This window comes from Brachyhypopomus gauderio, chromosome 13 (assembly GCF_052324685.1).
Source record: "Brachyhypopomus gauderio isolate BG-103 chromosome 13, BGAUD_0.2, whole genome shotgun sequence".
NCBI classification, from domain to species: Eukaryota; Metazoa; Chordata; class Actinopteri; order Gymnotiformes; family Hypopomidae; genus Brachyhypopomus; species Brachyhypopomus gauderio.
In genome coordinates this window covers 11,624,097-11,651,027 of record NC_135223.1, presented here as the reverse complement: position 1 = coordinate 11,651,027, position 26,931 = coordinate 11,624,097, and the positions used below count along the sequence as shown (strand labels likewise).

At 43.6% G+C, this 26,931-nt stretch overlaps 1 protein-coding gene across 2 annotated transcripts in view; it reads right to left on the bottom strand.

Moving 5' to 3' along the window:
- The window catches only part of ephb6 (eph receptor B6), a 43,023-nt gene that overhangs the window by 14,346 nt on the left and 1,746 nt on the right, over window positions 1–26,931 (bottom strand). For both annotated transcript variants that reach the window (XM_076970906.1, XM_076970905.1), the window contains exons 2-7: window positions 15,276–15,340; window positions 12,824–13,096; window positions 9,265–9,428; window positions 8,415–8,710; window positions 1,369–1,524; window positions 681–952 (exon numbers count right to left, since the gene is read on the bottom strand). In XM_076970906.1, the coding sequence (XP_076827021.1) occupies window positions 681–952; window positions 1,369–1,524; window positions 8,415–8,710; window positions 9,265–9,428; window positions 12,824–13,096; window positions 15,276–15,340 (1,226 nt within the window). The remainder of the gene's footprint in view (window positions 1–680; window positions 953–1,368; window positions 1,525–8,414; window positions 8,711–9,264; window positions 9,429–12,823; window positions 13,097–15,275; window positions 15,341–26,931) is intronic.

Below are 26,931 nucleotides of genomic sequence, written 5' to 3'. Positions count from 1 at the left end.
TGATCAGGTGATCCACGGACAATCGACAGATGTTTCCAAACACAGCCATGACATTATTAACCGAATCTGAGGTGGAAGACGGAAGTACTTAACTCCTGAATGAAATCCACAAGCTATGATATTATGATTATATCATGGAGGCTCATGATATGTCCAAATGATTATACTCTGTAAACCTCTGTAAGGCTAGATAAAAAATTACAGATTAGGTTCAATCCGACCAGTTTGACAGTGTCAATTGAAAAACTAAACACAAATATATTACACAACAAAGTTCTGAGAACTCTGCATGCAGAAGTAGAGGACCTCATGAGCTCAGTGAGGTGAGGTCATTATGTTTTTGGATCCTTTGCTTAAATTGTAAAATAGCTATTTTAGAATCCTATAGGGACCTCGTAAAAGTAAATGATGGCTGCCCTTTTTGTAGGTATTCCTTCTCAGTTCTGTAGCTTGGGAACACAGCCAGCTTCATTGTGTATTATGTGCTTAGACCTAAAAGTATTTGGCAAGAGAAGTGGCTGTCTTGCTGGAGACTGTCTCCTACACAACATCAAATGTTTCATATTTAGGTCAGTAGAAAAAAGAAAATTAATACACTTATTAGAGAGTGTTTTTTTCTCTGTTCATGAGCAATGTGGGTTTTGTTAGTCAGGTACTTATGGGTAATGTAGTCCACATACCTGTATTAGATAGGTGACTCTGGTGAGCAGGTTGGAGAGAGTGACTTTGGTGTGTCTCAGGCCGGTCTGAGAGGGCACGTATGTGACTGTCTCGCCGCACCACGAGCAGACACTGGGGGTGCTGGTGGTGGCGGTGGGGCAGATGCGGCACACCACGCTGTACCACACCTCACTCCTCCCGCCCAGGTCCAGCGGGGCCTTCCAGCGCAGAGACACCCCTCCCTCAGAGCTCTCGTACTCCCATGACAGAGAGACCGGGGCAGAGGGGGGTCCTGGAGGGTCAGGACACATTCCAGTACACGTAACCCTTCCACCCTGTATATCGGTTCCAACTTAAGGCACTAACCACAAAAAACAGTACATTTATCTAGAGCATTTTTAGCCTTGTTACTTGCCCAATTATTGACATCAAAATGCCACTTCTAAGCCTGATTAGCCATGATTGATAGTCAGCTGTCACATTGTTTATTTAGTGAAGGTATATCCTTTCCATGCCATTGGGACCTGCATATTTGCCCTGTGGATGCACCGTGCGTGTCCTGTAGGTGTCCTGTGTGTGTCCTGTAGGTGTCCTGTGTGTGTCTTGTGTGTGTCCTGTAGGTGTCCTGTAGGTGTCCCGTGTGTGTCCTGTAGGTGTCCTGTGTGTGTCCTGTAGATGTCCTGTGTGTGTGTCCCGTGTGCTCCTCACCTGTGCAGGTGGAGGTGTTAGCATCGCTAGGTGAGCGGTAGAACCCACTGCGGCATTCACAAACTTCAGAGGCTTCCAGTCCCGTCCTGCTGTTGGTGGGGCACTCTGTGCAGGGAGCCGAACCCGCAGAGGCCTTGTAGAAACCAACTTGACAGGCTGGGGGTGGAGGGCGGGTGGGGATGAGTTGGTGGAGCAGCACAGGAGAGAGACAAAAAGTGAAAGGAGTCAGGAGGAGGAGTGATATAATGACTTTAAAACATCCAACGCTCATGTTGCCCTTAACAGTGCAAAATCAGTGAATGAACCATCACGTCCTGACAGAGAAGATCTTATGTATGTCTTCAGGTCAGAGACAGATAATTAATTTTTACTGAATGTGTACAATAATGTCATATTAGCAGAATGAATGTTATAAAAACCTTTGCAGTTATTTTGCTGTAGAGTTGTTTGGAACAGCAAACCTATAACATTCAATAGTTTTTGTTCCTTTTTTGAACAATCAATTGTGAACAAGCAACCAGCTTTTAACAAGAGATCAACAGTGATCCAGCTCTGACAGTATTTTAGGTTTCCTGTCAGAAGGTCAATTGATCTTGTGGGGCAAATAATACTCACAGGACATGATCTACATTTACAAAACTAAGCAATAATGCCGATAGGTATGTTAAAACTACCAGATTATACCTCTGCAGTTCTGAGGTGCAAAAACAACCAAAACAGGGCAGACACTGCGTTGGTAAAGGTTCACACTGCAACTGAGAGCTTTAACACTCACAACGAGACATAGTGACATAGTAGGAGGGGCCAGGAGTGAGTAAGTGTTTTAAGGCGTGGAGGTCCGTATGGCTGTTAGAGTGCTGGGGCCTAACCTCCTCAAACACCTTGCACATCGTTCGTGTAGTGCTGTCTAACAACCAACACCATTTCAAGTCTAGCCTTGGCATTGTGTGTCTCAGCATTGGTATGTGTGTGTGTGTGTGTGTGTTTGTGTGTGTGGGTGTGTGTCTTTGAGCGCAATGCTGGAGGCCAAGGAGACAGAGAGAGAGAGCGAGGGAGAGAGAGAGGGTTAAAACAGTGAAGAGAAAGACCGTCAGGATACTCCAGATGATAAAAGGCTTTTCGTGTTCTCACTTGTCTATCAAATCTGTGACTCGCTCTCTAACACTATCATTAGAGGTGAGACTGAGACAGACAGGAGCAGCAAGAGAGAAACACGGGGAGGCATTTTCTATCTATCTTTCATGTGGTTTGATCACATTATCCAGCATGTTCTCCCACAGCCGTGACAGTGAAGCCTCGCTTCAGGTACAAAACTTCCTCACCTTCCACATCTTAGCACAGCCCTCTCTCGTTTGCTGGCACTATTCACTGACACCCATCATTACCCACTCTTTCTCCTTTCCTGTAATTCCGTTCTACTGTGGACACAATACAGCTACGGCAGAGGTGGCAAGGACAACTCCACCTTCCTCTTCTCATCTCTTTGTTTATATGAGACATCACTCAGAGGAGCAGATGAGAAAATGTGAAAACAAGTAGATGAAAGGAGAGTTTTTTGTTCTGTTTCCTGTTTTCTCCAACATTATTTCATGCATGTGATTGTCTCTGATGGATTAGGTCAGCAAATTCCTTACTTGAGTTAAAGTATAAATAACGATGTAATATTGCGCTGTTCAAAGTGGCAGCATTTCAGAGCAAATTAGAGTAGATTAAAGAGCACTGGGCATAGCCTGAGTATAGCCTGAGTATAGTCTGACTATAGCAGTTTTAAAGCAGTCTAAGGTTTGTGTTTGTGGAAGAGGCACACAGAGAAACAGAGAGGAAGCTATTGACAAGGAAAGACTGGTTTTACATGGGAAATAAACAGAAATGGGAGAAAAGTTGACATTTCAAAGAGATAAAAAGTATAATTCTTAGAGACTGAAAAGGAGTAATTCATAGATGCAGATCTAGAGGAACAAAGAGGTAAACAGGCTGAGAGGGAGAGAGAGAAAGAGAGAGCAATAGAGAAACAGACACACAGGGAAAGAGGGAGAGAGAGGCACAGAGAGAGAGGTAGACAGAGAGAAAAAGAGACAGAGAGATGCCAGTGGAGTGTATAATTTGCCGATGACATCGTACGTGGTATTTAGATCGCTGACCCAGTTTCTTCCTCTCCCTCTTCCTAGCTTATTCACATGGCTTTTTCACTTGTTTCTTTTTTGCTAGCAGCACTACACTCTGATCACAACACACAAACACACTAACACACACATTCGCTTATACACAATAGCTCAGATGTCTCTCTCTCTCTCTCTCTCTCTCTCTCTCTCTCTCTCACACACACACACACACACACACACACACACACGAACATACACACATGATGGCTCAGATGGCACAAACACACTAACATACGCACTCACACACTGAGGCTCAGACAGAGCCTCCAGAAATAAGCAGTACAGAGAAACACAAACTGACACTTGAGTGCACTTGCACAGACAATGAAAATAAAAGCACATTCTTTGTATTCTCCTGCTCTCGCTATAGTGTAAGTATATTTCTAACCCATTCCACTGGCATTGAGTATAAACATTCTGTGTGACTGGATTCTCTCACACTGACAGAACAGGAAGGTGCTGGAGAGATTCCCTTCCTGTGGCAAATAGTGACTCTCCAGTAACAACAAAACCTCAAAAAGCAGTTGGGGGGGGGGGGGGGGGGGGGGGTTGTATCACTCATCCCAATCTAAACAACATATCGTCTTTGTTTTGAAGTTAATACAAACATCCGAAGGTCCAAATTAAACTTTAAAGATCTTTGGGTTATACAGTAACCTTGTTTGAGTACACTGACTATGCTAAAGACTGTTGCATACAGGTATACAAGTGTCCTTTGAGAACTCCCTGGCAAACATCAGACCTCTACTACTGATCAAGACCACAGCAGTATGACTAGTCTGCATTAGATTTAAAACCCAGATGCTCACCAACAAAGACAAAAATGGACAGTCCCAACATTGCAGAGTTGAAAAACTTTTAAACTAATTCAATCAAAAACTTTTCACAAGTGTCAGTTCTTTTGTAAGATGATTTTAGATTTCCAAAACTTGCAGTTTGAAGAATGCTATTTCTAAACTTTGTTCTTCATAAACTATATATCAAAGCTTATGAAAATTAATAATTTAATCAAAGCATTCAAGAAATTGTTCTCAAAGCCACAAATGTTAATTAAATATAAACAATGACATTTGGATCTTCAACACAATTCTTGATCTTTTGATTAGGGTTCAGCAGATATAATTGCTTCATACACTCATGCTATGGGCTCTTTAAGGCCACAAAGGACAGACAGAGATGGCTGGCCTCCAGGCTGATCACGATTCTGTACTGCTTCAGGATATAGAACCACAGCTTTAGAACACTCCATAGAACAACATCTCGAACCACAGCTTTAGAACACTCCATAGAACAACATCTCGAACCACAGCTTTAGAACACTCCATAGAACAACATCTAGAACCACAGCTTTAGAACATTCCATAGAACAACATCTAGAACCACAGCTTTAGAACATTCCATAGAACAACATCTAGAACCACAGCTTTAGAACATTCCATAGAACAACATCTAGAACCACAGCTTTAGAACACTCCATAGAACAACATCTCGAACCACAGCTTTAGAACACTCCATAGAACAACATCTCGAACCACAGCTTTAGAACACTCCATAGAACAACATCTCGAACCACAGCTTTAGAACACTCCATAGAACAACATCTAGAACCACAGCTTTAGAACATTCCATAGAACAACATCTAGAACCACAGCTTTAGAACACTCCAAAGAACAACATCTAGAACCACAGCTTTAGAACACTCCATAGAACAACATCTAGAACCACAGCTTTAGAATGTTCCATAGCACAACATCTAGAACCACATCTTCAGAACACTCCATAGCAGAATATCTAGAACCATAGCTTTAGAACATTTCATAGCAGAGTCAAGTCAACACTTTCTCTGTTAGTGTACAATGAACATCCAAATCTACAAATCTACTGCAAATTTTGGATTAAAAGTAAATGTCTTCATTTGTTTCTAATCCAAACAGAATCATTTGCTGTGCACTGACTACTCTTTCATTAACAAATTGACAATTTTTGGTGAGCACTGTTTGTATTTTTGTAAATGACAGTTTTCTCAGATGTTTTGTTATTACAATTTGCAAAATAAGAAGTGCATTTCTGGAAATAATTACACACATTATCTCCATACACACACTCTCAATACACATATTCTATTCATACACACATTCTATTCATACACACATTATCTCCATACACACATTCTATTCATACACACATTCCCTTTCATACACACATTCTACTCATACACACATTCCCCTTCATAAGTGAAAGTCAAGTTTCACCTGAGAGCAGTTAATCAGTTCAGGAGACATTGACCAAAAATCTCAAATAGTATGAAATATATTTTACAGATTCTGAGAACATATAAATATAATAACTTAAACAACAAACAAATACATAAATGTTTTGGAAAGTACAGCTTTTCAACTAGACTGTATAAATGTGCCAAAGCATTTTAAATTAATCAAAGGATGATGTGTACAAATGGATGACAGTGAGGTTGAACAGATAGTTTTCAGAAATGTTCCAAAAATATGAAAAACGATATAGGCCAAAATAAGGTAAAAGCAGACAAATCTTCTGCAGGAATTACCTGTGTACTTATTTGAGTTAGACTTTTTTGTGACCAGCTGTTTCCAAAATGGGGAAAGTCTATGCTGGTGAGGTGAAGTTTACCCTTAGGCCGCATGACACCTGCGCCCACATCCCATCTGTATCAAGTCTTCCAGCTCTCTAGATTAATAACATCAACCCACGTTTTACAATTTACCCTGTCAGTGTAAAGACAATTGTTAGCAGCACCCTTTGCTAAGTCTTGTTTGCGACTGTTCTGTGTGGTTAAGCCAGCTCTATTTGGCTTTGATATTCGCTGACAGAGACTGTGGTTTCCCTAACCTGCCCCTCTGTTTTTGACCACTGTGATTTGTGGACTAGCCGTGTTTATGGCATGCATCTGTTTTTGTACTATACCTTCGCTAGCTTCCTGTAGTTTGGTTGGTATGTTAATGTACCACTCACTATTTCACCATCCTGTGTTTGAGTTTGTTGCCATGGAGAAGTATGACAGACAAGTCTGTTGATCTTAGTCCAAATGCTGCTCAATAAAGGAAAGACTTTAGCTGTGATTCTAGTACTTCTTACACCACTGTGGAAAAAGTGGCTACGACAACAGGATGCAGCTTAAAACATCAAATTAATATGCTTAGTCAGACAATACTATTTTATATATTAGTAAGAATAACAAATAATAAATATAGACCATTTAGAGCAATGATTTAAATTCACTGGGTTGGGTTATGGAAGGAAATTTCAGTTTAGGTTTCCAACATACACTCACCTTACATAATCAGCACAATGGATTACTACCTCATTGTGAATGTGTTCCTGTATGCAGGGAAAAGCAGGCCGAAGGAGAGGGAGTGGGAGCTCTCCAGTTCTGTCCATCTGTGCAAAACGTGCATGTGTGGTGTGTGTGTGTGTGTGTGTGTGTGTGTGTGTGTGTGTGTTTTTTGCCTACATGTCTTTGAGGCAGCATCTGATCCACTGTGTGTTTCTGTGCCAGGGCGCTTCGCTGCAAGAATGTTCATGTCTGCGGTTTCATGTTTTTTTGCGCGTTTAAAAATGTGTCTTATATGTCAGAGCCTAGGACTGCAAAAATAACAGGTAGAATGAGCACCCAGATAAGTGGGTCATAGAGAACTTTGTTAAGACAAAGAGTGCCCGTCAGGCTCACCACTACCCCACTACCCCCGCTGCTCTAACGCCCCCCATATTTTCCCCTTCCTAAGAATTTGTGCTAGCTCAATCTGTGTGTCATTAACTTGTGTCCACTCACTGTATGCCAGGCCCCTCCCCCTCCCCTGTTTCTGTCACTTCTTCACGCTCGAGCGGCATTTACATCACCATGACCTAAATGTGTCACATCGCTCTCCTGCCCGCCACTCCTACTCTTTCTCCTTCACCTCCTCTCTTTCTGTTCTTCCCTGGGGTGTCCGCTGACGCCTTTGCCACGTTTGCCCCTGTCACCCTGGGACTATAACCCTGCCGTGTCCCTTGCCTTCCACTGGCATGTCGCAGACGTTCATTCCAACACTGCCCTTCAGGTGGGGGACACTTGTTGATGCCTTCTCTCCCTCTCCTCCCTCTCCTCCACCTCCACCTCCACCCTCTCCTCCTCCTCCTCCCTCTGTTTCTCCTCCAGATGAAAGTGTCCACTCGTGCCTCTGTTTACACAGACACAGATGTGTGTGCAGCTGCTGACATAAAAGCAACACACACACACACACACACACACACGATGCACAACAATCCCCCCCCCCCCCACATACATGTACCTCTGATGCTCATGTGTCCATTTGTGCTGTGACACACATGCTATGACGGACTATGAAAAAAACGGTGCGTGCTGCAGATGGTCTCTTTGTCAGTCAACAAATCTGTACTCCCCCCCCCCCCCCCCCCCCCCACCCCACCCAAACCTCCTCTCCTCACCCCCCCAGTAGTAACTCACACACTGTGTCTCAGCCATCAAACACAGATTAGAATGACAGCGACAAAGGGACCATGGACTATTGACTCACAGCCACAATAACACAAGCCACATCCTCACAAACATGTGCATGGACTCTACAGACACAGACCAACAATGACACAGCAAAGAGCTGCAGGGAAGGAGGTTAGAGGTTACAATAAATTCCAGTCTCGTAATTGTCAGAGCTGTGTCCCTTTCTCGCATTCAGTGCCTGTTTGTGTGTGTGTGTGCACATTTGTGTGTGTGCGTACATTTGTGTGTGTCAGGAGCATGACAGTGGTGACAGAAAGTAGATATCTGCTATGACAGAAAAAAATAATCCTATTAAAAGCTCCAAATAATCATGACTGCTTGTTACCTCAGTGTAGCAGCACACAACTTACCAAGACAGGTGGAGCCATTTTGATGTGGTTCATATCCTGGATCACACGTGCACACTCCTACAGGCACCATCCATTCGCCCTCAGCATTACAGTGCATCCTGGGCGCTGCTCCGCCTTGTGATTGGCTGTGAGGTACACACGTCCCGGTCACTGGCACCAGAGCTGTAGGTTCCGCCCCTGAGGGTGTAGCTGGATAGGAGGCCAGATTACGACTCATGGCTGGACAACGGCGGTAAAATACAGACACACCCATGAGTGACACGCATGCTCCACTGTCCACTATAGCCAGAACAAACCTGTGGGAGAGAAAGAGAGAGAGAGAGAGAGAGAGAGAGAGAGAGAGAGAGAGAGAGAGAGAGAGAGAGAGAGAGAGAGAGAGAGAGAGACAGACAGACAGACAGACAGACCACACAAATATATTATGGAGATATAATTATACTGTGTGATTTCTCAACCCTCTCTGGTTTATTCTATTTTTATTATGTTTACCTCTACATTGCATACTCAGTGCTTGTCATGCATGTTTTCTAACACTAATTTTTGCCTTTGGGGAATAATAAAATGTTTTTCTTATCTTATGTTATCCGGAAGAAAGCCAAGCTAATGGGAAGACTAATTCCTGCTGTCTGGTCATATTCCTGTTACCCTGTTTCGGCAAGCATTAGCATAGCATGTCACTGATATTTACTCAGTTCGATTGCTCTGGGTCTGCAGAGGCCCACGGCAGCTGTAGGCAGCTGTGACAAACTGAGTTCACCTCGGAAAAGCAACCCATCGCATGATCACCACTGCGCCAAGCGGCCATACTCGGGAGACTGAGGGAAAGGCCAAACGCCCGTCGCCATAGTACCCGAGGCGCGTGAGGGGTGCGAAGCTGCGTGTCTTGACGTTGACACGGCGCGCCCTGTCTGGGTTGTACTGGTGAGGAAGGCTGGGCTCCACACGGCTGAAGCTCTTGTCAGCTGCGATGGTGTCTATCTTCACCCAGCCCTCTCTGGTCTCCCCACTGGAAGGCTAGGGAAAGAGAGAGGGGAAAGAAAGAGAGAGAAATAGACAGACTGTGACCTTTACAAATGCTATAGAAATGTGTACACATCATTCAAAAAGCACTAGATTTGGTAGAACACCTCCACAGAGAACACATCAGGCTTACATTGAGGTGGCCTGCAATTTAGTGTGGAAGTCATCATCCTTGGCCAGTGGTCATTTGCATATTTTAAGGGAAACTTAAAACTTAGACTTCCTGCCTACAAACATCTAACATGAATTGTAACTGCAGGGGCAATCATAAGGGTTAAAATTCTGCTCAAATTTTTTGGAAAATTATAGGTTTGATTTGATCCTATGCTTGAAAAGAGTGAACATTCCACTGATATTTTCATCAGCCTTCTTCACGTACGGTTGAATAAAAGTATTGAGTTAGTAGAGAGACTAAGAAGAGAAAACACGTAATCATGGCTTCTGTACTTCTACAAAATGGGGCTCTGAGATGTGGTCAACTAAAATTTAGAGCATTGTGGGGAGTGCTGGAGTTTACAGCCTACTGAATAACACAGTCTTCTCTGATAGAACTATCCTGTGCATGGCATCAAAGCACTTAAAACAAAAAACTAGCTTAAAGGAACTACAAATTCCACAGGGAGCCTCTGGCTGTAGTATGATGGCAGTTGAAGGTCCGCTTCAGTGATCTGCATTAATAGCATTTAAATGCCAAATCACGGACAAGTATTGCTGGTGATGGCATTAATAGCATTTAAATGCCAAATCACGGACAAGTATTGCTGGTGATGGCAATGACAGTAGCGGCCTCTCATCTTGACAACGACCTTCAAGCGGTATAGAGCTCTATAGAACTAGATTTACGTTTGAAATAGACAGTCTGAATTAGGAGTTTGGCACATTTAGAAGGTCTACTTTAGTAAATTGCCCCTGGTTTTCGTAATGGTGCATATGGGCACCTTTTCTCCAGGATCCCTGCGGCCTCATGGCCACTACATTACTAGGTCTTAAATTTGTGACATCAGTGTAGCAAATGCTGAAGAATTGGAGTGGCACTTAAAAAATGAGTGTTGGGCAAATGTTGGGCCAGTGCTTTCTTAGCTTCTTCACAAATGCAAAGGACCCCTTGTAGTATATAGAATATGTTCTCATACCACTACTTCCTGCAGTCTTTATACTGTATATTTGATGTATGTGACGAGGCTGCCAAAAACTGCGAACATCTTCTAATACAGTGAGGTATTTGAATTTGAATACAAATTTTGAAAGTATTTGAATGCCCTGCGACTTTGCAAGTTCACCCACTTACAAATCATGGAGGTGTCTGAAATTTTCATCTTAGGTGCATGTCCACTGTGACAGACATAATGTAAAAAAAAAATCCTATATGTATGATTTTTTAATAACTTATTTGTGTGTTACTGCTGCAAATAAGTATTTGAACACCTGCCAATCAGCAAAAATTCTGGCCCTCAAAGACCTGTTAGTCCGCCTCTAAAAAGTCCACCTCCACTCCACTTATTTTTCTAATTAGAAGCACCTGTTTGAGGTCGTTAGCTGCATAAAGACACACGTCCACCCCACACAATCAGTAAGACTCCAACTACTAACATGGCCAAGACCAAAGAGCTGTCCAAAGACACCATAGACAAAATTGTAGATCTCCACAAGTCTGGAAAGGGCTACGGGGCAACTGCCAAACAGCTTGGTGAAAAAAGATCAACTGTTGGAGCAATGATTAGAAAATAGAATCTGAACATGACTGTCAATCTCCCTCAGACTGGGGCTCCATGCAAGATCTCACCTCATGGTGTAGCAATGATCCTAAGAAAGGTGAGGAATCAGCCCAGAACTACACAGGAGGAGCTGGTCAATGACCTTAAAAGAGCTGGTACCACTGTTTCCAAGGTTATTGTGGGTAATACACTAAGACATCATGGTTTAAAGTCATGCATGGCACAGAAGGTTCTCCTGCTGAAATCAGCACACGTCCAGGCCCGTCTTCAGTTTGCCCATGATCATTTGAGTGATCCAGAGGAGTCATGGGAGAAAGTTCTGTGTTCAGATCATGCTTTGGGGTGTTTTCCTGCACATGGTACAGGACAACTTCACTGTTTTAAGGAGAGGATGATCGGGCCGTCTATTATAAGATTTTGGGAAACAACCTCCTTCCCTCAGTTAGAGCACTGAAGATCATGGTTGGTCATGGCTGGGTCTTTAAACATGACAATGACCCAAATCACACAGCCAGGATAACCAAGGAGTAGCCAGTCTCCAGACCTAAACCCTTTAGAAAACCTTTGGAGGGAGCTCAAACTCCATGTTTCTCAGCAGCCCTGGTTGATCTGGAGAAGATCTGTGTGGAGGAATGAGCCAAAATCCCTGCTGCAGTGTGTGCAAACCTGGTTAATAACTATAGGAAAAGTTTGACCTATGTAATTGCAAACAAAGGCTACTGTACCAAATATTAACATTGATTTTCACAGGTGTTTAAATACTTATTTGCAGCAGTAACACACAAACAAATCACTAAAAAAATCCTACACTGTGATTTCCGGATTTCTGTTTAGTAGGACTTACGATGGCTTACACCACAGTGATGTAAGTAAAACCTGAAATGTGCCAGTGTGTACACGTAAGACGAGAGAGACATGAAGCTGAGCTGGAACGAAGAGGCTGCAGGATCTTCACATTATTCCTGTCACAACTTAGGCATTTTAGGCATTTTCTCAGGAGTAAATATAATATCCGATTACCCAAGCTGTGAATGGCCAGCTCTCATACTGTGAACCTGATAAATGTATTATTCCATATTTTTATGGAATATATATATATATATATATATATATTCTCACACCATCCCAGCACAACACATACAAAAATGATTTTTATCATGCGTCTTTTTTTTTGTCAACCATTTTCGGGCCAGGAACAATCTGACCATCTGAACTAGCCAGCCTATAGATTAAAGTGTAAAGGGAAATGCAGTCCATGCGATTTGCATTATCAAAAACTCACTGAGGTGAAACTTTCCAAGACAACAACTCCTGGATCACTTAGTCTTGGCAGTAACTCTGTGGTGACACAGAACATTGCCAGGATGGTAGTGTATCAGTGTGTGGGTGTGTAGTAACCTACAGGCTGCCAAAAACACAAAGTGTTTTAACAGGCTAACAAGGTGGCAGTTTTGCATATATATCAGCTGCCAATTTTGAATATTGCTGTAGGATAACTACAAATGAATGTGGTTAGGAAACCTCTGCTATAAGTGCATAAAAGGTTCAATGCCTGTAGACTGCTCTGTGGCAGCAACCAGTAAAATCTTCTGTCAGGTGAGGTTCTCTCTGTCAGGTGAGGTTTTAAGTGGATGTCCACTTTGTGTTTAAATGTGATTTGCTGGGTAGCCTCACCTCTGCAGCCCAGGTCCGTTCCAGCTCCCTCTGGGAGTCCGCTTGCTTGTAGTAGAGCGTCAGAGTCTCCCGACAGGTGGGGGAGGGAGAGCGCAGACTGGCGCAGTCGCGGACAGAGAAGCGCAACGTGACAAAGATCCGCGGCGCCGACTGGCGGTACAGGAAGGGCGTGGCCAGCCAGTTGTCCTGGAGACGGGGGTTCTGGTTGACGTTGCACACCTCGAAGGTGCGGATGAGCTTGCCCTTGTCATCAAGCACACTCACTTCATCCCACTACAGACGGGGAAGGGAGGGACGGATGCGATAAAGGACAAGGACGCCGATCAAATCGATTTGTCATGTCTCTGACTCTGATGTCTCCCTCAGAACAATGCCACCATAGTAGGAAATCAGCAAGCCGGAGTGAAGGGGTGCCTTCATCTTAGCCAGCTCACTGATGCAATTTATTCTGAGCTGAAAATGCCAGAAATATACCAAATCTCCTCAGAAAGGCACACACATCCACAAACACAAACATACGTATACACACACACGTATGAACACACACACACACACACACATCCACAAACACAAACATATGTACACACACACACACACGTATGAACAAACACACACATACGTACACACACATACGTACACACACATACATAGACACACACAAGTATGAACACACACATATGAACACAAGCACAAACATGCATACACGCAGAGCGGAGCTGGAAGAGATGCCAACACAGGAGTGTGACGGAGATTAGCAATAATCGAGTGCTGAGGGGAAGAGGGGAAGCAAACCAACAAATAAATGTGAGCAGTGGCTTTCATGTACAAGCAGGAAGACTGAGAGAGGGGTTGAGAAGGGCCTTATATAAACACACAGATGGAGAGATTAGCAGATTTGCAGAACAAACAAAAAAATAGACAGGAAAGAAAGTAGATAGATAGATAGATAGATAGATAGATAGATAGATAGATAGATAGATAGATAGATAGATAGATAGATAGATAGATAGATAGATAGATAGATAGATAGATAGATAGATAGATAGATAGATAGATAGATAGATAGATAGATAGATAGATAGATAGATAGATAGATAGATAGATGAGTAAAGCAAGTAATTGGATGAGTGCTGTGCTCTTCTGAAGGTTAGAGGCAAGATGGCCCAGGGCCATGATGTAACAGATCTCCCTGGTCTGCTGGCTTCAACAGCCAAAAAGAGAAAAAGAAGAGAAAGAGAGAGAGGGGGGCAGTGTGTGTGTATCTCTTGGAGATGAATGGCTATAGAGATTGTGAGAAATAAGGAATAATAATGAACTCATGACTCCTTCTCTCATTTTCTATTTCTTTATTCCTCCACTGCCCTCTCTAAACCCAGTTCACTTATGCAGTTCTCACAGTGTGAAGCTTCACCCGCCAACATCTGAATCTGCTTTTAACAGGTGGAAGAACACATGATGACACTTGATGCATGCTCAGAAATTCAAGTAGAAGAATCCGAGAAAGTTTATTCAGCTCATATCGACAGTTTGTTTATTTACTTAGATACGTTTCATCACCCATCCGAGTAACTTCTTCAGACCACTTTAGTCTAGTTTAAACAACTAGATGTAAACAATTCAGCTAGTTTACAACTAGATGATACTGAAGAGGTCACTTGGATGGGTGATAAATCCTATCTAAATAAATAAACCTGTGTTCAGATGAACTGAGGCAACTTTCTTAGAACAAATAAGGGATCTACAATTATCCCTACATACACAGATCCTTCCACCAGCATTAACACCAGCACGTTGGTGTTAAGATCTGCATTACGTTTGTTTTGCATGACTTTGACTCTAACATCAAACTCAGACAGTTTGTAGCACTATTTATTGTAGAATTATTACCATTGTTGAGGAAATGGTAATTTTCAGATATGAGTTTTTAACAAACACTGCCTAAGTCATAAAGGTCAAGAAAGTTTAGTCTCATTTCAGATGTGTGTATTCAGTTGTGTGAGTAAAGAGTGTGTTCGCATGTGAAAACAGAAATCAAGACACTAAAAAGACACTTAAGGCTGAGGCATTCAAATGACAGTCCTCAAAGTCCAGGTCCAAATACCAATTACCAACCAGATAAAGTAATAATTTAATAACTGCAAGGAATTACAATAATCAGAACCAAGTTTGGATTTGAGGTCCATATCTGAGAACCTCTGCTCAGGCCTGCCTAAAAAAACATCAAATACACACTGCATAGGAAATTTTGGAGATGCTAATAACTGAAAATATTTTGGGAGAAATTTTTAAGGCACCCCCTACTTGGCTGAACCTTTCTCTTAAGATCACAACCTTATTGCATCAGTGCTTTATGGGGATGAGTTCTTAGGCTCTTTGGCACTGATCATACAGAGAAATTGTGAAATGCCCTCATCCTTTAAGTGGATAACACTGATGATAGAGTTGAACTCACTCCAGTATTAGGATAAGTTGTCCAGCCAAGTTCAGAGGTGGATTCAGTTGTGTCCAGAAGCATCACTGAGAGAGAGAGAGAGAGAGAGAGAGAGAGAGAGAGAGAGAGAGAGAAAGAAAACAAAACACATGTCAAATTTATGAGCAAGAGGTGATACAGGTCCTCAAGTACATCATACTGTCAAACTTCCCACTTCTATCAGAAAAGACTCAAGGGGAAAAGGCAGCTTATCATAATATTATGCATATGTAACATGTCAGCACACATAAATTATTTCCTTGGCAAAATTGCTACAGCTTTATTTATTGTAAATTATTACACAGGATCTGGAGTTTTGTAGTCACCTCTCTGAAGCAGGCCAGATTGAGCTAGGTTTTCACTTCTACTGAAAACAGCCTGGGAAAGAGCAGTGCTATGCATACACTCACCTACACACAATACTTAAAGAGGCAGAGTTAGCCAAAAATGGGCCTGGTTAACCAATAGTTGGCAAGACCAGGGCCCTGCTGCCTTCTGCTCATCATTAGCCAGGATAACCTCTTAGGTCCATTAAAATGCATCTACTGTGTTTATATGTAAACATTCCACTTCATATATTTGACAGAATGAAGGTTTATACATATATAAAACAATTAATTCTTCTTACATAAGACCACATGGCTTAAGACTAAGCCTTAACCCCCTTGCATCCATCATGCCATAAACATTTTTTTTTAATTATGTGTACAAATGGGGTTCAAACACATCTCTCCACCAATTACTTTCTTTCTCTTTGTACCCCTGTGTCTCCCAATCTCTGTCTTGTTCTTTCTCTCTTTCTCTTTTCATGCATGTGTGTGCTTGCAGCTGTGTCTATAGCTCTCTGTTTCCCCTAAAGTGTAAATGTAAGCCAGGAGTTGATTTTGGAGAATTTCTGGACCCGTTTTAAAACCTAAATAGGTTTTGGGAATTAAAGCTGTTAAAAGAGAATCCATTTATAACGCAGTGCTTGCCAGTGTTTGGATTTAGATCCTTGACAAAAGGAATCACCAAATATAACACATACAGTCAGGACAATCATATCACTCACGGTCCCACAGAGTATTAGTACCAAAATCTTGCAATCCCATTTTTCAATATTAGGAAAGAATTTTCAGAATTGTAAACTCAAAAACAGACACGAGCACGTTTCATAATCTGAAACCTATGTTGCAGTCTAACAAAGTTGAGATTTTGGGCCTGACAGGAAGGCGAGGTGTCTGGTGGAAACCCAGCACAGACGCACAACCAGGCCGCACCATGTTCTCAGGTGTCTGCTCTGAAGGAGGAAACAGCGCTCACTGCCATGAACAGCAACCTAGCCAAATACATCCTGGAGGAGAATCTGCTCAAGTAACATAGATCCATTTTCCTGCAGTACAGTTTCACAATGTCCCAAAGCACACAGTAAATGTTAGTAAGGAATAGCTTGCAGCCCACACTCAAATCAAAAAGTCATGACCTGTAGATGACTGACATAATTTAGGAGAGTTGCAGCAAATTTGCACTGAAGAATGGACAAGAATGCCACAGACATAACTAAGGAGACTCAGTGTTATTGCTGTTGTCATGGCCCCTCCTCCTGCCATTAGTCACCTGCATGCAATGGCGTTTCAGCACATGGACTTGTGTTCATGTTCTTACATATATTGTCACTTATCTTGTTGGTTAGTCCACGTTTCCTTCAGGTGTGTGTTGTTAGTCCATGCCTACATTTAGTGGCCATATATGATTAGCCTTATCATATTATGCCTTTTTTAAACCCTGTTTAGTTTCATGACTGTTGTCAGTCATTTTATGTTACATTGGCTTCTTTAATTGGAGTTAGTGCACTTTTATGATCTGTTTCATTTTCATTACACACTTCCCTTGGAGACTCCTGTTTGCTTCCATCCTGTCAAGGTGCGCTGGTCCCAGCCTAAAAATGGACACAAACTCTCTTCCACCCACTCTCTCTCACAGACAATGCCCCATTCCTCCTCTTCAAATTATTACTTTGTGTGATTCTCATGATTCACATTGTGCTTCCCTATTTAGACAAACTATCTAGACACACAGGTTCCTGCTGTTGTCGATGCGCATTGCAAATCCATGTGTGATTTGATGCCAGTCCCTGAGTCTCCTAAGTGACTGCCTGAATCTGTTTGCAAAGATTGCTTAGAGCCTGGTCTGCAGCACTGCCAGCCTTTTGCTTTTGCTGTGTTCTGAAAGTCTTAATAGATAATAAAGACTTTTTACCAGCTACCTTGTGTCTCGCTCCCTCATTGCCACCACCATTACAGAGCGATGCGAGCGGTCAGGAATGGGACGCCCTGCTGGCTGGTCAAATGGCAGCACTTGGACGGCAAGGTCAGGAGATTGATAAACAATCCTAGCCCACTGTGCCCAGAGCCTCTCCTTGAGATTGGAGGCCAGACAGGTGGCCACCAAGTGAGCTACAGGTCCAGAGGTGGCTTTGTTTAGTATTGCCTCTATGGAACCCTACCCCAATTGATCCTGAAGACTGCAAAGGGTTCATGGTCCAGTGGGAACAGTGTTTTCATTTCCAACCCCGCCTGTCTGACCAAGCCAAAGTAGCCAATGTAATCTCAAGGCTCACACAAAGGACCCATACTTGGTGAACTGCGCTGGTGTCCAGGTCCTCTCTGATGTTGACGGACTACTCTGAGTCAATTAAAGAACTCATGTCTTTAACCACCCTGTAGAGGAAGGGTGTGTTGTCAAGCCCTGCTGCGTCTGCACCAGGGTGTCTATGCAGTGGCAGAATACGCCATTGAGTTCCAGACACTACCCAGAGAAACCCGCTGCAACCAAATTGAGTGGGCTACCAATTCCAACACCATATATCAGTTTGGCAGACAGCACAGTTCTCCTGACCCCTCATTGTGAGTGATGAGGGTGAGCTGTCCCGTCCTGTTGCAGAGTGTATCACTAGGCCAGTACATCAATCAATCAATCAATCAATCAATCAATCAATCAATCAAATTTTATTTATATGGCGCTTTTTATAACAGTTGTGTCACAAAGCAGCTTTACAAGTGTCCGAGTCCAAGCCCCCAGTGAGCAAGCCAAGGACGACAGTGGCAAGGAAAAACTCCCTAAGGGTATGAGGAAGAAACTTTGAGAGGAACCAAGACTCAGGGGGGAACCCATCCTCTTCTGGCTGACGCCGGTCACCATGACAACAATTTAAAAAGAGACATCAGGTCATAGGCCAGTACATCACAGAGGCTCTGGCCCAGGGCCTCAGCCAGCGTTTTCTTTGTTAAAAAGGATGATGTTTTGAGGCCATGCATAGATTATAGAGGCTTCATCATCCTATTACTTAAATACCCCTAACCGCTCCCACTAGTCAACGCCACTCTAGGGCAGTTTAGGGGAGTGCAACATTTTGCTGAACTATGGTAGATCTACTGTATGCCGTGCTGAAACCTGATTTGCATCAAGGAAGGGAATGGATAGAAAATGGCGTTTAGAACTAGTACAGTACAATGTAACTAGGCTGAGTCCCTCCAGTGTGGATGTTGAGCCTCAGGAAGGACAGAGTCGGCACATCCGCTGGCATCATCAGCATGTCCGCTGGTGGCATCAGCACATCCATTCATGGTATCAGCACATCCTCTGGCAAGCTGGACCATTTTCTAGGTGTTATTATGGAACTGTCTTTGTAGAAGTATTTAACCAGGATGCAAAATATAGGTTAAATATGTAAACATCAAATTAAACATTCATTTATTTAACACACATGCCAGTGATTAGCATGTGTCTCTGGCAGGCTTATAACTAAAGCATCATAACTAAAGTGAGGGGTCTGCAGGTGACCACAGTCATGACGGGTCACTGAGCCATTGCTTTCCACCCAAGTCATTATCACAACTGTGAGTGAACATGACATGGCTGGATGACAGCATCAACATGTCAGATTATCAGAAGGCTCAATGACTGGAGACCACAAGCCCCACACCTTCATTGTAATGCCCAGTAGACATGGAACTAGGTAGGTGGGAGAACCGTCGACATCAAGGGGTGGAGGGGGTGGAGAGGGCGGAGGGGGTGGAGGGGGCGGAGCCTGGGCAGAAGGTGACGTGCTGGAGGAGGCCACAGGTTTGAGCAGAGAAACATGAAATGAGAAATGAGATAATGTGGGGGGAGCTGCATCTTGTAGGACGCCATGTTGAAGCGGCACAGTACCTTAAGTGGGCCAATATAATGTGTTCTTAAGACAGAGGTCACGGGTGGAGAGCCACTTTAATTGACCAGGGATGTACACAGGTCCACACCTACGTCTCCGTTTTTTCCCCACCACCACCCCCTTTCTTCGGAAGACTATTGATACTTTATTGTTTATTGTTTTATTCAATTATTCAATCCTATAAACATATATACATTTAAATGCGGGGGGTGGGGTCTTCTGATGTGTGACTGCTCTTGGAATATGTACACATGTCAGTTTGAGAGTGACTAAAGTAGGATCTTAGGAATCTTCCCACTTCTTGGTTTAACCGTTCTGCCCGTTAGACCAGGGATGATAGCCTTACCATTACGTTCAGAAATTTACGAAACAATTTCCAAACACGTCCTTTGATTAGTGGCCTTTGATACGATATCCTCAGGGATGCCAAAAAATGAAATATGTTATGAAAAATAGCTTCTGAAGTTTCCATCGCTGAGGGGAGTTTAGGTAAGGGCAAGCTTTGGAGAATCGATCTATAGCCACTAATATGCAGGTGTTACTTTGGGATGACGGCAAATCCATGACAAAATCCACTGCAACATAAGACTAGGTTTGTTTGAGTACCGGGAGGGGTTCCAGGAGACCAGCTGGCAGTTGTGGTGGGGTCCTGCTATGTCTAACATACCCCGAAATGTCACTAGACATGTTTGGCCACCGGTATTATACCTGTGTTAACACTAGGGTGCGTTGGATACTGGGATGACCAGGGCTAGGCAAAGAGTGAATTTCGTGAAGCAACTCTTGCTGAATTTCTTGGGGCACGTATAGGTGAAGGATAATGGTGATGTGCTTGCGGAATACGAGTATCTACAAGTGGGGGTGGGGGATACCAGCCAACTTCTACACACTCTTCCACACATCTTCACTGACAGGCTTCCTCCTCTCACTATTAGTTCACATGATTCACGTGCAGCTCATTGTTTTTTTTATCTCAGTCATTATTGAGACATGTTCCTGCTGTCGTTGCTGTGTTGCAAGGCATGATACCTTTGCTGCACTATTATTGCTCATTCTGCTGCCCTGCCAGCCTTTTCCTTTTCTGTGTTTTAAAGACTTGCCTCTTGCTCTGAGTATGTGTATGTACTGGGAGAGTGAGAGTGCAATTTAATTTGACTGTTCTGTATAAACCCATTTGGTGACATTACTAGACTTAGCAAGTAGGAAAATTTGACTCGATGATGCAAAACTAGAACGCTTGTATGGATTTACCAACTACAGAGAAATTGTTGCAATGATCTGAGGTATTCTTTAAGACCAATACTGAGTCATGTTCTCAGAACTCCTCCTTAGCTGTCATGATGCCTAGATCCACTGCAGAACAGAGTGAATCTGTATCTATTTCCATACCTTGAAGATCATGTTTACCAGTCATACGCTGAGTCACCCCTGGTTATATCACTCTCTGAGAAGATACAACACTCTTTTTTGAAACAACTTCTCCCCTGAAGGGAAGGTGATACACTACAGTACTATAAATCTCTCCCAGGAAATCATAACTATTTCAGGCTCTAATGTTACTTTTACTGCCATGTTACTCTTGAGCACTAAAGCATCACACCTAAAATTGGGGCAAGATGTTAGCAAAGCAGAGAATGAAACTATGGTGGAACATGGTGAGTGTGGTGGAGCATATTGGAGCATGATGGATCATGGTGGAATATGGTGGAGCATGATGGAGTACAGTGGAGTGTGATTGAGTATGGTGGAGTATGGTGGAGCATGGTTGAGTATGGTGGAGTATGGTGGTCAACTCATGGATCTGCATGAGTAAAGTTCTTTCCGCTAAACTATTTCAGTCCATCTGCAGGGATCTGAACTCTCCCAGTGTGCTCATCTTAGACACCTTAGTGATAAACTTTTTCCTGTCTGGCTTCATGAATCTGGAAGCTATAGGCCTTCCAGATTCATGAAGCCAAACACAGGATGCTCTCATGACTTAATGAGCTGGATCCGACCTAAAATCGTATAACCTTGTCTAGAGCAAACACAGATAATCGATGGTCCTTAAGAAAGAACCTCCATGTCCCTACATGACATGGAGTCCCTACATGGCTGAAATAACTCCATGTAAATAAGTCTAAAAGTCTCTCAAGAGTTTAAAACAGAGTATGATATCATTATATTTGCAGATGCTCCAATACCAATTCCAGCACCGTACCAGTACTGACATCCCACCTTTCATGATGCAAACCTGTGTACATCAGAGATGGGCACTCGAGTGAGCGACTCGAGTCGAAGTCGCACTTAAGTCGTTTTCAAGAAGACTTCAGACTTGACATGAACCTACTCTCTAATGACTCTCGTCTCGCTTTCGTCCAAAATAACTCATGAACAATAAGACTCCATTATCCAGACGCTGTGAGCGAGTTATAGAAAAAATACTTTCTTTGTATGTTAATTTTGATATTATTCCTTACTTTTGTTGCAGTGGTTTGGGACGCAATACCTTTTTCTCATGACGTATCGCAACATCGTTTATCATGAGCGGCAAATCAGAGAGAAGCGTCAAATATAAACAAACGTTGACATGGCTGAAGTTGCCGAAAATTATTGCCAAGGTAATATAGTTAATATAATGTAATATAATAGAATATACATAATACATATACCGTTGTGTATATATATAAATAATATAGGTAATATAGTTATTTTCCATTTCCTGTCCCTAAGCTTATCCTGGTATTGACTTGAGACTTAGTCTCTAGCCTAAAGACCCGTGACTTGACTTGTATTTTGCGACTTGAACATCTCTGGTGTGCATATGGGTGAATTCCTGTCAAATGCTGTCAATTGCTGTTTGATTTCCTTACATATAGTGTTACATTATAGATGAAGTTGAGTAATAACACAAAGGGTGTTGATAACTGAGAAATCATGTCCATTTACTGTGATAACTAATGTTTGTTGAGCACATGCTTCCACTACCTGCTGTAATTATATTTCTGGCATGTCTTCTTTGCAGCTAATGCTGTCGTGAAAAAATGACATTGTGCTGCGCTTTGAAAGTAGTACTGAAAATAGACACGGCACCTCACCTACCACTGCGTCGTTTACATCGAACTCCCTAAATTACCCAAAAGCCCTTTGGTTTTTCATGAAAATGCCAGCTCATGACAGCGCTATGTGTAAGATGCAATGATGTCTTTGTGCATGCTTTAAAAGCAAAGCAACTTTACTCGAAGCCACTTTACAAAAAAACAGCACTTTGACAGCACATCCCAGCTGCAAGTCAGGCGTGTCTACAAACATCAGATCACCAGCATACAAAGGCTGATATCAGTATTCAGTATAAGTGGACACTTGAAATGCAGTGTTTAGATTTGGGAAAGAAACACATTGGTGTATTCCTAAGATACCGCTCTTCTAGACACAGATGCTCTGCAGATGTCCTGGCAGTCTAATTCCCTTGGACCCCAAATAAATGCACTTGACTGAAGACATGTAACCTACACCGTGTATCTAGAGCAAATACCAAGGATCTTATGAACAGGCAGAGCAGTCATGTTGATGAAAAGGCTCCATACCCACCCCACCCTTAGTCAGGGAGAGTGGAGGGCAGTTTAAGCACCCACCCCATGCTCACTTAGGGGGAGTGGAGGAAAGTTTAAGCACCCACCCCATGCTCACTTAGGGGGAGTAGAGGGAACTTTCAGCACTGATAGAGGCAAAAATGCTGTCCAGGCAGAAAGTCCACCTAAGTGCAACAGTAATGCATTGCACCGACAGGTCATTCTTATGCATCTGAGACACACACACACACACACACACACACACACACACACACACACACACACACACACACACACACACACACACCTCTGTCCCCTCGCTTTGTGTGTGTGTGTGTGTGTGTGTGTGTGTGTGTGTGTGTGTGTGTGTGTGTGTGTGTGTGTGTATTATTAAACAGAATAGTGACAGAGGGCACTGTCAGATCTTAAACACAGAACTACACTGACTTCTATTATTGATGTGCAGGAAAGTAAGGCACTGTTTGTTTAGAAAGCAGTGACACTTGGGAGAGAGACTGGGGAGGGATGGAGGGAAACTGAGCCAGAGTAAGAGGGGAGTTAGTCATGTTCAGTAGTCAGTAGTGTCCTTTTGTCCTGTGTCTGAGTGTGTTTCTCTCACTTCAGCATCCATCACCATGTTGATGGTGCTAAAAAAAGTGTGAATTACAATGAATAAGCTGTTTATCATCTAATCTCTTCCTGCTTCGCTCTCTCTCAACCCCCCAATCCCCCCTCTCTCCCAGTCCCTCTCTTTCTCTCTCAATCCCTGTCTCTCCCTCAATCCCTCTCTTTCTCTCAACCTCTCTGTCTCTCTCTGCTGGCAGTTGATAGACTGAAGGGGTGTCCTACATTAGTGGTTCTCTGTCTCTCTTGGTGTCAGAACTGCGTTCACTTGAGTGCTCACACTTGCACTCATTCTCTCTCAAGTGCAGGCGTCTTTACAAAAGACTAATATTTTCTGTCTCCTAAAAGTGTATGTGTGTGTCCGAGTCCTGTTCTTCTTGCTTCTGGAAAATGTTGGCCAGAGACATCCTGCTCTAGACAAGGCGACAAGGCTAATAATGCATTTCAGTCTAACACCTTCAACTAGCTGTGTCATGTTATACACACACACACACACACACACACACACACACACACACATGCTCACACACACATTCACTGACATACATGACAGGGTGGCCTGCTCAGTATGAATAAGCTCAGTGTAGTGTATGTGTATGTCTGTGTGTGTGTGTGTGTGTGTGTGTGTGTGTGTGAGAGAGAGAGAGAGGGAGATATCATTACAGTCCTGATGTCAATTCCTGAAATCAACTACACCCACACCCACATCCATACCCACACACACACACACAGAGTTCCTTATTACATGTACAGCTCGTAATGGTTAGCATTATCCCAGAAAAAATGTGGTCATCCTAAAATGTTATCAAAACTCCTAATACTGAATTTGACCTGAACCTGTAATGTAACTGTTAGCCCCAGCATAATCAGTAGTCTCCCTAAACAAGCAGACTGGTCCTATGGACTGGGCTGACTACATTAGACCACATGACTACAAAACATTCAAATATGTCCTGCTGACTACCCAGAAGCGAGGAGAGAGCAGACGCATGAGTGCAAGTTACACGCTCTCGCACGCTCTTATAGGCTTTTGTCTCTGTGTGGAGTGGCAGCCACAAAGCTGCGACGTTTGAAACGTTCCATCGTAAAGCACAAGGGCCACTCGTCTCCAAAGTGTAGTGGAGTGCAAGCTTGTCCCTCCAGCACACACACAGGACACACGCAGCACACACAATACACACAGGGCACACGCAGCACACACAGAGCACACACAGCACACACAGGGCACATGCAGCACACACAGGGCACACGCAACACACACAGAGCACACGTAGCACACACAGGACACAGGGCACACACAGGACACAGGGCACACACAGAGCACACAAAGGGCACACACGGTACACACAGAGCACACGTAGCATGTGCAGGGCGCATGCAGAGAATACATAGCGCACACGCAGGGGCCTGTGGTGCAGGGACAGGACACATGCAGTGAATCACACGCAGGACACATGCAGTGAATCACACGCAGGACACATGCAGTGAATCACACGCAGGACACATGCAATGAATCGCACGTAGGACACATGCAGTGAATCGCACGCAGGACACATGCAGTGAATCGCACGCAGGACACATGCAGTGAATCGCACGCAGAACACATGCAGTGAATCGCACGCAGGACACATGCTGGAGCTGCACAAAAATAAAGATGAACTCGGATCTGCTCAATGGCTGCTGCACTTGTTGCTGATGAGAAGAGCAGTGAGACGTGAGACGCACCAAAATACCGATTCCTGTGTGATTGCCCTGGTCTGATACTAGTAACATGGGCATATGTGTGCACACAAACACACACACACACACACACACACACACACACACAACACACACACACACACACACACACACACACACACACACACACACACACACACACACACACACACACACACACACACACACACACACGCACAAGGGTGACCATGCATGCAGAGCATCCTGCAAGGCACCGTGCACACTAAGCTGAAAAGCAGAGACAGAAAGCCAGAGCTCCACACCATGAGAGCGAGCGTTGCCTGGCACTGCTCCCTGCTCTTTTCTCCTCTCCTCCTCCCTCTCTCCTCTCCTCCTCCTGCACTCTCCTCCTTTCCTGCTCTCCAGAACGGCAGGTGCTGCTGCTCCATCGTAGCCGTGGGCGACGGAACCTCTTGTGCCAGCCGGGCTTTTAAAAATGCCCTGCCGTTTCTCAGCAAGAAAACACCCCACCGTGTGCAATCACACGCCCAGCGCCAAACACACATCTCCCAGACACCTTTACACACACAAACACACACACACACACACACACACACACACACACACACACACACACACACACACACACACACACACACACACACACACACACACACACACACACACACACACACACACTCCCCTTTCACTCATGCCTCACAGCTCTGAAGTGTGTGTCAATTGGCTGACTAATTAAAAGTGAGATAGAACAGTGGTACTGACCCCGAGGTCGTGACCTTCTGGCGCTGATCTGATCCTACATAGGAGCATTAAACTGGGCTTTACCCAGGGCATGGAGTGCCTTTTCCGAACAAACCCCTGCTGCCTCAGAGAGGCACAGCAGTGCTGTGAGACTGAGCGTCAGGTAGACCAGGAAGGAGTCATCTTGAAACAGACAAGGTTCCCTTCACTTCTCCCATGAATGACAAAGCAGCGATTGTGCGTTTCAAATCCTGTCCTGTGTGCACGCAATCGTATAGGTGTAGGAGACAATAGCCAGTAAAAAAATATAAGAAAATATTGCATAATGGGATGTAATGAATAAAACATGCTTTGAGCACATAGCATTCAAATGTACTCACAAGCCTGCCTTAGTGCAGAAAACATGTGAAATTAATTCTCTTTTTAACAGGCTGGTTTTCTGCTTCACAGTTTGTATGATGGGGGCTCAGTAGCAGTTTCTCTGAGATCCTGAATGATGAATGAAAACCAGGCAGCCACACCTCAGGGCAGTGGGGAATAGAGGATGATGAAACTCCTGAAACTGTTACTCTGAAACCAGTTAACAGTACTGACGTCTGTGGAAAACCTGAAGCTGTACTACAACTAACATCAGCAGAAACTAGAACCAAATCTCTGAGCAAGAGAGAAAGACAGAAACAGACACTAAACTTTGCTGGGCCAAAGACCTTACCAGACTCTGTGTAGATGATACTGTTACTGGTATGATAGACAGATCTGGGGGATGCTTACTTAACAGACACTGTAGGAATCCCAAAAACGTTGACATCTCAAGCTTGCTAATATGATC